General features: G+C 43.2%; 1 protein-coding gene across 1 annotated transcript in view; it reads left to right on the top strand.

The window, feature by feature from the left end:
• The window catches only part of musk (muscle, skeletal, receptor tyrosine kinase), a 47,216-nt gene that overhangs the window by 23,734 nt on the left and 8,257 nt on the right, over window positions 1-15,225 (top strand). The window contains exons 8-11 of the mRNA XM_079523671.1: window positions 98-395; window positions 1,299-1,498; window positions 3,817-3,840; window positions 4,668-4,756. Coding sequence (XP_079379797.1) covers window positions 98-395; window positions 1,299-1,498; window positions 3,817-3,840; window positions 4,668-4,756 — 611 coding nt within the window. The remainder of the gene's footprint in view (window positions 1-97; window positions 396-1,298; window positions 1,499-3,816; window positions 3,841-4,667; window positions 4,757-15,225) is intronic.

The following is a 15,225-nucleotide window of genomic DNA, read 5'->3' as shown; positions in this document are numbered from 1 at the left end:
AACTGTCTGTGTTTTTACATTGTGTCTTGATATCGTTGCATCTTCCTGTTGTGCTCCTTTTCTCCTGCACATGCACGATGGGAGAGACGGCGAGTAGAAAATGACAGTGCGAGTCTTCTTACTTCTCACAGACTCTACAAGGGCAGCGCCGGCTACTGCAGCGCGTACCGAGGTCAAGTGTGCCGTGGCATCCTACGCGACGACTCGCTGGTTTTCTTCAACTCCTCCCATTCTGACCCCGAGGACGTGCAGGAGTTTCTGGTTCAGAGCTGGTGGGCGGAGCTGGACGGACTGAGCATGCTCTGTGGCCCCACGGCGCGCTCACTTCTCTGTCACCTTGCGTTCCCCGACTGTAACCCTTCTGGGTTAGGGCCTGCACCCAAACCCGTCTGCAGGTATGTGTCCTGTAAGCTATAGTTAGAGATTAGTGTAGATGTAGAATGCAACACACTGCATTCTACATCAACAGTACATGCTTTGTTATAAAGTAACTTTAAAAACAGAATTTGAAAGTGTTTTCAAGTTAAAGTTAAGTAAAACAGATAAAATAATAGAATTATAAATATAAAATACAAACATATATAAGCCAAGCAGGGGTCGAACACCGGTTGCCTTCATAGGAGAAAGTCCCCTTTTTATGCCCACATGTACATACAGTAAGTTGCCAAACCACAGCTGTGCTCCGCCCTTCAGTCATTCAATACAAAGTCTAGGCCAGGTTGTTTTGTTTTCCCCTCCTGATAAGTCTGGTTTTAGCAAAAGAAACCTTGCTTGCTCAACTTAAATGTCTTATTATGGGTGCCCAACCAAAAGGCAAAAAATTAAATAGCAAACGAAGTCGTCAGCACTCGCAAATAAGTATGTACAGTAACCCTTTTAATAACGCATGGCAGCAGAGGGAAACAGCCCCAGACCTTCCTCAGCATTTCTGAGACATGTGGGTGTTAAGTCTGGTTTGAGGACATGGCTCGCACGTTTATCTTGTAAGTGTGAACTCGCTAGCTTCCATTGTTAATCATTATTATTAGCAAGTACTGTATGTACACTTGCTTGACTGGGTGGGCACCTGCCCTATATACTCCCAAAAGTCTGTGCATGGCCCCACAATAAAAAACATGACCAATTTTGCACGCACACGCACACACACACTCAATAGGATATAACTTAATCTGTATTTAAATGTATTTTGGTAATTGGCCAACCAATGAGTTATTTTCCCCATTCCTTCTACTCAATGAATGGTCCCTATAATCTTCCCTATGTGTCCACCCCTGTGTTCATTCTTCTCCCTGCTACAGAGAGCATTGTCTGGCTGTGAAAGAGCTGTACTGTCATAAGGAGTGGCTCGTCATGGAGGGTAGCAGCGCATCCCAGACAGGGTTTTACAGCTCTGGGGCCCGGGCCGGGGCCGGGGCCCCTAGCCTGTTGCTGCCCAACTGCCAGGCTTTACCAAGCCTCACTACAGACCCAGACTCTTGTACACACGTCCCTTTCATTGGTAAGTATGAGACCGCACGCACAGGCTTCCAGGTGTGGAAAAAGTATTCACATGTTTTACATGTAAAAGTATCAATACTGCAATGTATAAATACTCTGTTTAAGTAAAAGTCCGGAATTCAAAATTGACTTTAGTAAAATACTAAAGTATTGGTATCATGTGCTTAATGTGTGAAAAGTAGAAAGTATGCTCAAAGTATGCTCAATTTTGCAAGTTTTCAAATGTATCTATAAGATATATAAAATAGAAATAGCTGATCTACAAGCTCGTATTATGAGCTAAGATCGGCTATTTTCAAATGGCCGAAATATACGTAGGGCGGAAGTGGGCTTTGTATGTTTTGTAACAATAATCATATCTACAATGTAACTAGTAAATAATGTTTTCGAATAATTGTAGTAGCAGGAGTAAAAGTACAATATTTACCTCCAATAAAGTAAAAAGTAAATAAAAAATACCTCAAAATGGTACAGTACTTGAGTAAATGTACTTATACTGTAGCTACTTTCCACCACTGCAGGCTTCTTCATGGCTGAGTGAAAACAGTGTGGTTGGTTGGTGGTTAACATCATATGTCTCTGGGCGACGGGCGTTGGTTTGACTCACGCTGTGCATTGTTTCCTGTCCATTCCAGTAGGCTACATGTTTTTGCTGTACTGACTGAAAATACTAATTGAACACCTGCTGATGTTGCAGTAGCAAACCAAACCAACCTGACCCAGTGTGCTGTCACTGTTTCAACTTCTTTCATTGTCATTGACTTCATTAGTTAGAAGTTATACAGACGTTATACAGTATTTTCAAATTCATAAAATAGTACGGACTTTGATTTTCCCACATTGCTGCAGGTATTTAATCTGTTACACACATAGTGTGTGTCATGTGTGCTTCAGGAGAATAGGAGCCAAGCAGGACAGAGGCTGGGTATTTCAAAAGCAAGCAAGGTGTTAATACTGTATTTACAAATGAACAAGGAAAACACTAGGAGATACAGTAAGGAAACTAGGAGCCAATGCAGCAGAGATGAAAATGATGAACAGGATTGGCTGAGACTAACAAGACACAGGTGACGAACATCAAAGGATGGGTGAGCCAAGACAGTCACAGTACATCTGGAAACGCTAGGTCTAGGATGTTATTTCAAAATAAAATAAAACCCTAACTTCAACAAAGAAACCACAACAGAATGCCACTTCACAATAAAATAACACAGCAGCGAGATAGATCATGAGAAAAAAGAGAAACTATAGCATTGAACAGGGAGCTGTGTTCGGAAGATATGACTCTCAAGAGCATTTCTGAAAGCCAAAATGAAGCCTCATATACCAGTGCAAGCACGCACGCACGCACGCACACACACACACACACACACACACACACACACACACACACACACAGCCACTGGTTTCCCCATCAGCATTAACAGCAGAGGAAGGAAGTGTCCAGAAACGTGCGTCAGTTTAAATCCAGGAGGTATAGAGGGAGGGTCTGTTACTGGAGTGGAGATGATGGTCACTGCATACTGGTGGTGAGGTCACTGGGAGTCTGTGGCTGGCCTGAGCCAAAACCCACAGCTGCTGCTGCTGGAGGTGTGAGAGACTGGAGAGAGTTGGTGAAAGTGTGTGTGTGTGTGTGTGTGTGTGTGTGTGTGTGTGTGTGTGTGTGTGTGTGTGTGTGTGTGTGTGTGTGTGTGTGTGTGTGTGCGTGTGCGTGTGCGCGCGCGTGCGTGTGCGCGCGCGTGCGTGCATTTTATATGTCAAGACTGCATGTTTTCACTGTAATGCAATCTCGTTCATCCACATTAGACTTCCTGACTGTAGCCAGAGTGAATCAGCATTCCGTTTCACTACATCCAGTACAAAACAAGGAAGTACATAAGAATGCTTTGTGTTTGTTTTCCATATTCAACAATACTTCCTCCCTAACTAAATATTTAGGCTACGGAAGATCATGCTCGGTGTATTTTCATTCCATAATATTGTTACAAAAGTTATTTTGTGTCCGGGTGTCGCCTTTCGACCACAAGGTCATGGGTTCGATCCCGGACACCGGCAACTCTGCGTTAGACGGCGTATGAGTAGCTCAGCTTGGTCGCGGGCCTTGCGGCGCGTTGTGCGGCACGTACTGGGCAGTGTTGATTAAAACTGAGACTAAATGTCGACTAAAACTGAGACGAAAAATGTTCGTCGACTACATTTTTTCACTGACGAAAACTAAATGGAAACTAAATGAAAACTAAGCTATGATGACTGAAACCAAGACTAAATATACTGACAATTTCGTCAACAAATAAAAACTAACTTTTTTATATATTCCAGATATCAAGGAAGATCAAGTCACAAGTAAGTCTCATTTCAATAATTTGCACCCAAACTCCACATATACTGTATACACATAGCCTGAAAGAGCTCTGTGCTTTTCTGGGCATAGAGGGGTGGAACAAACAAGCGCTGGAAACCGACGCTGACTTCCTATTGGTTCACCAACCAATGAGCCCGCCTCCCCTCCCCCGCTCCCCTCCTCCTCCCCTCCCATAGTTAGGGAAAGTTAGCGAAATGTGTGGCAGATCTGTAAAAGAAAAATGCTTACCACTATAGCTTTCTTCACAAATGTGTTCATAAAGGTGTCTACTATCACCTCTCAATTTGTTCCAACCAAACTCCCTTGGGAAACACGAAAAATAACTCACAAATGTGATGAGGTCAAGTAAATGGCTATGTCCGAATTTAGCCCAAGGAGTGTTTTTCTTGCAAAACTATTAAAAGTAATGCTTGCAATGGATTCATAATTCAGAAAACGCCCTAGTTTGACATGCTACTTAAAGCAATGGTACCCCAACTTTCAGCAGCTGTCACAAAGTTTCCCAAGGGAAACAAATTGGAACAAATTGATAGGTGATAGTAGACGCATTTTCTTGCAGATTTGCCACACATTTTGCTAATGTTCCCTTTATTACCAGTATAGAATGCAGTGGAGAACACTGACATCACCAAATTTGGAGTGACGCCCCTCTGCACTGTTGACGCCCCTCTGCACTGTTATTCACTCCCACTCCTGTCTCCTATATGCCACCTTTTTTTCTGGGCTCGCCCAGGTTTCTTTTTTTTTTTTGAAAATCAAACGCCTACTTACATTTATGTAAGTAATTAATCCATAAATCTCTCGACAGCCACCTGTTACAACGACCGGGGACGCTTCTACCAAGGCAGAATGAACATGACCAGCTCTGGAATACCTTGCCAGTCATGGAGCCAACAGGTACTGACTCTGTGTGTTTGTGCGTACGCAAATGTCCACACACACACACACTTGCACATAGAGTGCATTTCACAGTGTTACGCAAAGTCGTTGGATCAGGAGCCAACGTTTGGGTGTTTTCCATGTAAATGGAAAGATCCCGCAGAGGGCAGGACTTTCCAGGGAAGAATCTCAGTCTTGTGTGTGATCAGCTTGAGGAGGAGGGAAAGACGTCCAATGTCAGTGAGACAGGCATGCAGTGATGCCCTCTTCAACCTGTGTGGCAGTGAGACAGGCATGCAGTGATGCCCTCTTCAATGTCAGTGAGACAGGCATGCAGTGATGCCCTCTTCAACCTGTGTGGCAGTGAGACAGGCATGCAGTGATGCCCTCTTCAATGTCAGTGAGACAGGCATGCAGTGATACCCTCTTCAATGTCAGTGAGTTAGAAGTTATAGGGGGGATGAAAGCAAACTTTTCCAAGGCCATGGTCCTCCAGGTTGGAGCAACACCACCTGTTGTCCCAGTTATATTCAGGTCAGAAAGAGTGTCCAGGAGAAAAATGCTGCAGATATAGGCATGACAAGTTTACCGTATTTGTAATTCAACATGCTATATACAGTTGGAGGCCATCGATATTGTCCTTTTCTTTTTGCTGAGGTTTGCGTGATCTGCGCAAAAGGACAGTTAACCCATTTTGGGCGGGAACCCCTTTTGGTGTTTTAAACATTGTTATAATTTAGCTATTGAAAAATAGCAGATCTACAAACTCATAGCGCGCCACCGAGTGGCGCGCTACGAGCTTGTAGGTCTGCTATTTTTGAAAAATCGTGAAAATATTTATTTCAGAAAACTGGAGGATTTATAAGGATTTTTTAAATTTTGAGGTCAGGCCTAAATGGGTCAAATGATAAGGGACAATATCGGTGGCACCCAACTGTAGTTCAAGAATGAGTATTGCAGACTGCAGAGTGGGAAGCAGCCTGGGCGGCATGGTGTGCTTGTTCTACTGTCTGTGGTCCGACTCAACAGGTTATTCCGTGAGAACGTATTTAGATTAAATCTGGGTCCTAACCCACTGGGAAGCAGTGATGTGTACAGGACACCATCAGTTCAAAGCAGTCATTCAGAACGAATGGCTGGAAAATGGAAATGAAGAAATTAAGAGTTTACATAGTACAAGGGACCCTAACGGGTCCATTTGGTTCCATTTGTACCCTCTCAGAGTTAAAGGGACACTTCACCCTTTTTGCCAAAAAAATATATGTTAATGACGTTTAGAAGCTTTAGAACACTTTCCTGGGGGTCTTTATGTGTGTAATATGTGGTTTTAGATATTTTAGATTGTAGCAGTGAGCCCATGCAGTGTCTCTGATGTCATGGACACTGGGCTCACTTCCTTCCTGGACTACAATTCCCATAATACTTTGGTGCACTGCTCCTCCTTGTGGATAGGGGGATGGCTGTCTTACTCAAGGACTGTCTAAAGAGGACGAGACGCGAAGACCGTACGGGCGACGCCATGTTGCTTATGGTGCTCCATGGAAGGAAAGAAACATGCGCAGTTCAGACCAAGGAAGCTGAACGCGGAAGTGTTGGCTGCATATAGCCCATTGCGCATGTTTCTTTCCTTCCATGGAGCACCATAAGCAACATGGCGTCGCCCGTACGGTCTTCGCGTCTCGTCCTCTTTAGACAGTCCTTGGTCTTACTGAGACAACATGTAGTCCAGGAAGTAATTGAGCCCAGTGTCCATGACATCAGAGACACTGGGCTCACTGCTACAATCTAAAATATCTAAAACCACATATTACAGACACAAAGACCCCCAGGAAAGTGTTCTAAAGCTCCTAAACATCATTAACATATATTTTTTAGCAAAAAGGGTGAAGTGTCCCTTTAAATTAACAGTGATTTTACAATAAAAATTGGGGGTCCCAGAGATAGAAATGCCATTAAATGCATTAGTCCGTAGTCCGTAGACAAATGCATGTGAAACTGGGGGGGGGGTCCTTTAAATTAAACAGGTTGAGAATCTCTGCTAGAGCTGTACAAATCTTCTCTTATTTTAAATGGGGGGTCCGCGGGCTGATTAGTGTCAATTTACGGGTCCTTGACATGAAAAGGTTTTGGAACCACTGATGTGGAGGACAGGTGGTTGGTCTGCATGCTGGAGAACACCAGTTCTCTCTCTCTCTCTCTCTCTCTCTCTCTCTCTCTCTCTCTCTCTCTCTCTCTCTCTCTCTCTCTCGCTCTCTCTCTCTCTCTCTCTCTCGCTCTCTCTCTCTCTCTCTCTCTCTCTCTCTCTCTCTCTGGAGATAGAGGACGAGAGAGGAGAGTCTCTGCAGCCTATTTTCATAGTATCTGAATCTCATTAAGGGCTCCCGTCCAAGTGGCTATTAAATAATCCAACACACACACACACACACACACACACACACACACACACACACAGTATTGCACAGGAGAGCAGTGAGAGTTCAGCACAACACACCCTCTCATGGCACAGAACCATAAAAAACATGAAGGGGCTTTTGGGGTGCTGTGTGTGCGTGTGCTTGCGCGCGTGTGTGCATGTGTGCTGCTAGGTCAGCAGAGAGGGAGGGGCTCAGCGTGTCACATCCTGCCTCTGGAAACAATTAGTCTTCACACGCATGCTGCACAAGCTCTATCACCAGCACGCACGCACGCACGCACGCACGCACGCACTCACACACACACACACACACACACACACACACACACACACACACACACACACACACACACACACACACACAGTCTGTCTGTCTGTCTGTCCTTCTGTTCTCACTTATGTACACGTGTACTGTACACAGACACAAACACACATGCATGTACGCATGCACATACACACGCATCACCAACACCAGGATCACTATCAACTTAATGGTTTCCATTGTCTCAATCAACCATCATTTAAAAACATGAATCACTCTTTTGTGTGTGTGTGTGTGTGTGTGTGTGTGTGTGTGTGTGTGTGTGTGTGTAAATGGTAAATGGTGCATTTATATAGCGCCTTTATCCAAGGCGCTTTACATAGATTGTGCATTACATTCACACACACATTCAAACACCAATGGCGGCAGAAACCATGCAAGGTACCAACCAGCACATCAGGAGCAATTAGGGGTTCAGTGTCTTGCTCAAGGACACTTCGACACTAACTCTGGGGGAGCCCGGGTTCGAACTGGCGACCTTGCGGTTACCATCCGGGAACTCTACCCCTGAGCCGCCTGTGTGTGTGTGTGTGTGTGTGTGTGTGTGTGTGTGTGTGTGTGTGTGTGTGTGTGTGTGTGTGTGTGTGTGTGTGTGTGTGTGTGTGTGTGTGTGTGTGTGTGTGTGTGTGTGTGTGTGTGTGTGTGTGTGTGTGTGTGTGTGTGTGTGTGTGTGTACAACGTGTCGCACCATGTAGATCTTGAACTTGTAGATCTATTATTTCCGGTGTGCAACACTGCACGCAACCAAGAATAATACCGTACTGTACCTGGCCTAGATCAGAATAAATCAGGCATTACCGTACTGTACCTGGCCTAGATCAGAATAAATCAGGCATTACCGTACTGTACCTGGCCTAGATCAGAATAAATCAGGCATTACCGTACTGTACCTGGCCTAGATCAGAATAAATCAGGCATTACCGTACTGTACCTGGCCTAGATCAGAATAAATCAGGCATTACCGTACTGTACCTGGCCTAGATCAGTCACACTAGTACAATTTTGAAGAGTGATTCAGACCCGAGAATGCATTGCCGACATGCAACTATAAGGCAAATGAAAGCTATTACGCAGTTTTCTGAATGCACCAGATTTGATTTGATTGTTACTTGATTTAGTCTTTTTCTTTTGAATACAATTGAAAAGTCATCTGAAAAGTTTTTGTTTAGTCAAGTTTTAGTCGACTAAATATCATATGATTTTAGTCTACTAAATCTGCAGTTTATTTTGTCAACAAAACATGGTGGTGTCGTAATGGCTGGTTTTACACTGCATGCTGAAAATAGCCAAACTACAAGCTGAGCTTGTAGATCTTGTAGATCTGCTATTTTCAGAGTGCAATACCTGAGCGTAACCAAACACAAAATAACTCCTCCACTATTCCCTCCCTAACATTTTAGTCAAATTGTCAGTATATTTTTAGTCTTAGTTTTAGTCACATTGCTTAGTTTTTACCTCGTTTTTATAAATTCTTTGTCAGTGAAAAAAGGTAGCCGAACATTTTTGTGCCGTAGTTATAGTCGACGAAATCGACACTGGACAGCACTGTAGGTACAGTAGAATAGATGATATGATTTACTTTCAAGGATAGCACACTATAAGCCTTCATTTCCTTTTAGGAAATCTAACAATAGCATGATTATTAGAATGATGATGTCTGCTGGAGTTGTTGTTAGTCAGGAGTTGTAGGCCAGTGTGATGCGCAGCGCTCTCACTCTGATCTCAGCAGGCCTAAAGCTTTTTCCCCCTCCTTCCGATATCCGCTTGGAAAAGGAATTGGCACTACTGGTACACAGATGTGCTTTAAGGTTGAAAACACAACTGCTTTCTCCCCCTGTTTTGTATTTATTTAATGCAGATGCGTGTCCACTTCTTACCGTGGCAAATTGGCCGTGGTAAGAGATGCTCCGATCAATCGGACACCGAACGGTGATCGGCCGATATTCACTCCAAATGACTCGATCGGTGATCGGCAATTTACCCTATCTGTGATCGGCAATCCTATCTGGAGAAACCGATCTTTTATACCATTTATATGGTATAAAAGTCACAGGCCTAAACATTCTCCCCTTCCTCCCCACACACAGGAACAGTTTTGATTTGGGTTTTGACATAATAATACATTTGGAAATGTTCAAGTTTTCTCCTTACGCACGAGATCGGTATCGGCCGATCATGAGAAAAACTATCGGTGATCAGGGTCGGTCCCAAAAATTTTGGAGCATCCCTGGCCGTGGGTCTAGTGTCCCATTGGCTTAGAGGCCAGCCAATCAGGAAAGTCTTGCCACTCGACCACGTGACTACAGACTAAATCAGCTCTGCAAGCTAAGTATATATTTTACTTTTTTTTTTAAATTTTACTAGCAAATATTTTTAGGCCAGATCAAACGTGCCTCTATAATCCACTTCCCTCTCATCTACGTACAGTACATGATGCCTACATGACTGGCTGACTGACTTTCACTCGGTTTCCCCAAACGTAGGCAATGTTGCGGAGAGGAGCAGGTGTTCCTAATATTTGCTCCACTCAATAGTGCATTAAGTCAGTGGGCCCGTTGTCAAGTCCAAAGCTCTCTCTCTGTGTGTGTGTGTGTGTGTGCGTGTGCGTGTGCGTGTGCGGGCGTGCATGCGCGCGCGCGTGGAACGGCTCGCGTGGATCGGCTCTTTGGGTCAGAAATCCTTGATCCAAAAGTCATCGCTCACCTCCCCCTCCGTGCCTCATATTGCAGATGTTTCTATCTAGGCCAATGTTTTTATTGTGAATGTAAATTATTCCACATGTATGAGTCCTGCAGGGACGGAACTGAAGGCCCATGGGGTGCCTGGCTGTGCAGACAGCTAGTGCACCGGCCACATGCTCTGCTTGTGATTTGCGAGGACCCGGGTTCGAGTCACATGTCTCCTATCTAAATATGTTATAAAAATGTCCAAAAATGATCTTAGGAAAATACAAAAAAATATGTATTGTGTATACAATCCCCCACTGTTTTTTTAGATTAATTCTTCATGTGTACCATAGCAGCCTGATCAGTGTCCTGTGCACAGCAGTGCTGTTTCAGATACTACTGGTGTTCTCGTAAGATATCTTTCAGTTTTTTCACTAAAAAACTATTATGTTGAATCATTTTGCCATGATTCAGCTGAACCATTCACCTTGTCAGTGTATGTCAGTTTGTATTCATTCATCTAAATTAGTGGTCCTGGGGTGAAGTAAGCCTCGAACCACGTGAAAAGCAGAACCATGCATCTCTCCCCCACGGAGCTGCAGCACAGTGAGTGTTATTTGTTTAAATACATTGACAAACAGGCACAGCACATTCACATACCCACTCAGTCTTTTAACACATGTTTTTACTTCATGTCATACTGTACAGTATGTCAGCTTCAGAATACTGTGTCATATGCACGCACACAGTCCTATGAAATTGTGACATAGTCCATTGCAACCTGCTGGCTTTTAATTGTGTTCACATGGGACCTTGTATTTCGGGTCATTCTTGTGTGTAACGCATACGAATAATGGACCAATACCCTAGCTGACAAAACACAAGGCCAAGTTCGTGTCCAGCCAATACTGTTGGCAGTGGTGGAAAGTACTGTACTTAAGTACAATGTTGAGGTGTTTGTAGTTTACTTGAGTATTTCCAATACTTTGACTTCTACTCCACTACATCTCAGATCCAAATATTGTACTTTTACTCCACTACATGTATTTAAAACTTTAGTACTAGTTACTTTGTAGATTTAGATTATTATTGATTATTAGCAGCGTAGGCTCGGGATAGCAGCAGCAGACTCCTAGACTACTGGATTATACATTTGAAAATGTTTAACTGAGACTCTTATTCTGCACAATGTGTACTTTTTCTTTTGGTACTACAAGTACATTTTTATGCCTATACTTTTGTGTTTTTCCAACTTGGAACAAAGTATTTCTACATTGCAGTATTGATCCTTTTACTTAAGTAAAAAAACATGAATACTTTTTCCACCACGCACTGGCTGTTGGGTTGAAAGCATAGGGCTATCTATTTGACCAACATTTATATAGCACGTAACATTGCACACACTCGCGCATGCATCGACACACATGCTTGGAACCATGCAAGGCTTTTGCCAGGTAGCCCCAGAAGAGCTTTTCAAAGGTCTCCGTGTGGACACTTATACCCCATAAAGGCTAGGGTATGACTTAGGAAGCCTTTATATCGTTCCAAAGTCATCATAGCCCTCACTTTCATGAGCCAGATGGTATCTGGCCTTTCACACACGCACGCATGCACTCATGCACGCACACACGCACGCATGCACGCACACACACACACACACACACACACACACACACACACACACACACACACACACACACACACACACACACACACACACACACACACACAAACACACACACCGGTTGTATTTAAATAGTTAACAATGTTTTGATGGGTGCTTTCACCTCAAGTCCCTCAGAGTACCATGTGTATACATAGTCCAACAGTATTTATTTGTCTAGCAGCATGCCACCATACATGGAATACACACAGTACTGTATATCAAGTTGTTTTACAATAATAAAATCTATATAAAATGTGATTTCCTGTGATACAATTACATTAGCCACATTTCAGCTTCAATGCACAGCAATTTATCTCTGGGAGTGTGATTAACACCCTGGATATTGCTGCATACAAGAGCAGCTAAAGCCTTGCAAAGCTCTGGCAAGCTCTAGGTTAAATCTCGACCAGAGAACTGAATAACATAAACAGGTGTTTCATATTTGACTTGGCAGGCAGTGCAGTGCGCAGTCAAATCCTCAGTGTTAAATGTATCCATTTCTCTGAGAGTGTATACGCAACCAAATGGACCCATGCCTTTTTGACCCGTCCTTCCTTACGGGTCCATTTGGTTACATCAGAGTCATACATGTTACGTATACATTCGACACTGAGGATTTGACTGTTGTCCCAGGCTCAAACCTGTGACACTTATTTATGGTGTACTGTCAAAGCACCCATTATATGTATATACCTGCTTATTACAGCTGATGCTTATACAATCGAACCCTAGACAGCTTAATCTCCAATTCCATTCTAGGGTGTCGGGAACCACCTGCAAGAGGGCAATTGTGTATGATGACACAGCAGGTCTGGAACTCTGTATTCAGATTCAGATTCAACTTTATTGTCACATAGCCAGTGTGATTTTTGGTCTAGAGGGGCGGATTCAAATTTGGATCCTATGTATTGGTCCACCGTCCGATCTATGCGCCCGCCCCTTCCCCCCTCCTCCTCCCCTCCCCGGTAGAACACAGCGTAGAACACTGACATCACCAAATTTGGAGCAACGCCCCTCTGCACTGTAATTGGTTAAGTAAATTCAAGGTTCACCCCTAGACCAGATTTCATGGCTCGTTCGCCCATTTCTTTTTTTCTTTTTTGGGGCGCTAGTCCCTCCTATGCCCAGCTTTCCGGGTTTGTGTAAACACAAACATTGGCTTGTGATTGGCTGATCACCCCATAGTGATGATTTGATTGGCTGAGCAAAGTAACATATTTAAGATAAAAGTGAGGGCAGAAAGGGAAGACGGAAAAGTGGGGACGCAAATCGTGATTGGCCAGAATGAGATGATGTATGATGATAAGAGTGCCCCTCACTTCACACAGGTGTGATCCCCCCCCCCCCTTTTTGAGTGGTGCAAACCACTCCAACAACTGGCTTTGTACCCGTGTACCCGTGTTTGTTCGTACCAAAAAAACGAGCATGGTTGCTATGGTTAGCAACCAAAAAAACGAGCATGGTTGCTATGGTTAGTATGTGACGTCACTGACATCACCTTCAAATGACACTGTTGAGACTGAATTCATGCGGAGAGTACTTATGACACAGATGCTTTCCTGGTTCTAATGTACAGTAACTATAACAATAAATGTGTAGTTGCACCACTCAGTTCACACGGGTGTGATTTTTTTGTAACAAAACACCTGCGGCTAATTGTCACAGGTTTACAGGTGTGAAAGAGTGGGTGAGTGTCTTTTTTTTCCATACAAGCTCCCTACATTTGCAGTTTCAAGAACAGAGTGGTGTGCTTGTAAATCAGTTATTCTTTTGGCATGCTACACAGTTGTTTGACAGCAATGCCAGACGGAGTGTCCCTCACAGAGCATAAATTAGGCATAAGCCACTGACCCCGGTGTTTGCAAAGACACCGTCCATAAAGCACATACTGCGGGAGGCCTGGATAAGAATCCAAGAGCATCACCCCTCTCTGGGCATTCCTATATCCAAAAAGGTCGCTACATTGAATGTGTAAATACGTTATGAGGGCTAGAGGGACTGAAGCCGCGAAGCTTGACATTCCAAATGCGATGCGTCGTCAACCCGCTGAGCGCATGAAGAAGATGCATGTGATGCCTGCATGAATCCCCTGATGGTTAACGGGGGTAACTGCGATCTCAGGATACTGCGCTCCTGAGATCTTATATATAATGTCAAAGTGATTTAAAAGAACTGGCAAAGTTGCATGGAGTTAGTGAGTGTTCAGCTCCACCACCAACTGAGATTTTTTTCTTTCTTTTTTTCTTTTTTCGGATGAGCGGAGGTTTAGTTTACTTTTTCTATAATGTCAACGTGATTTAAAACACATTTCATAAAATGCATTCCATATTGTAGTAAGGACCTCAATGCAGGTGAGGTTGAGCCCATTTTGGTGATTTAAGGACCTAGACTTTCAACAATAATGAACAACACATTCCACAATGCCATGCAATATATACCACACATACGTACATGAGTTGAAGGGGCCAAACAGCGTAAAGGAACACAGTGAAGATCACTTAAAATAAGTAGACATAGAGCAGGCTGTTGTTTCATAGTAATAATATAAACGGAGGGTGTTGCTAGAGGAAAAGGGCCTCTTGTTACACTCCTTTTAAATGTTTTAATGAAAGCCGTTTTACTTTTAACACTGCCACTGTCTGGGACACTGTGAAGGACTCTCTCACGGCTTTGTGTGAAACATGGAGACACCAGATGTTGGTTGTTTGAGTTGGCCAGTTCGTATCCCCGGACCGGCACGTTAAAATTACCACCGCTGAAGTGCCCTTGAGCAAGGCATTGAACCACTACCATGAAATGTTCTATGAGCAGGGCCTGGCTGTAAACAAGTATCTGATGCTTAGTCCAGTTACCCTAAAAAATATAGTAACTTTGCTTTTTTGCTTTGGCTGTACGGTATTATATGGACTGATGTCTGAACGCAGTGGTGTAAAGTAACTACGTATAGTACTGTACTTAAGTACAATTTTGAGGTATTTGTACTTTACTTGAGTATTTCCAATTGCCAAGACTTCTACTCCACTACATTAATTTAGTTGCTAGTTACTTTGTAGATTTTGATCATTATTACAAAACCTACATAACATTAACCACTTCAGCCATATATATTTTTGGTCATTTGAAAATAGACGATCTACAAGCTCACGACGCATTGTTAGCTTGTAGATCTGCTATTTTCAAAAGATGTTTATACATTTGAAAACTTTAAATGAGAGATTCTGCATAAAGAGTACCTTGATCTATACTTTCTACTTTTGGTACATTTTGATACCAATACTTTTGTACTTTTACTCAAGTCATTTTTTGAATTCCGCACACTTTTACTTTTAACAAACTGAAGCAGTTCTATATTGCAGTATTTTTACTTAAGTAAACATTTTTTGTACTTTTTCCACCACTGTGTGAACATGAGACACAGTA

This window comes from Electrona antarctica (assembly GCF_951216825.1).
Source record: "Electrona antarctica genome assembly, chromosome: 16".
Classification (NCBI taxonomy): Eukaryota; Metazoa; Chordata; class Actinopteri; order Myctophiformes; family Myctophidae; genus Electrona; species Electrona antarctica.
This window is presented reverse-complemented; position numbering and strand designations above follow the sequence as displayed.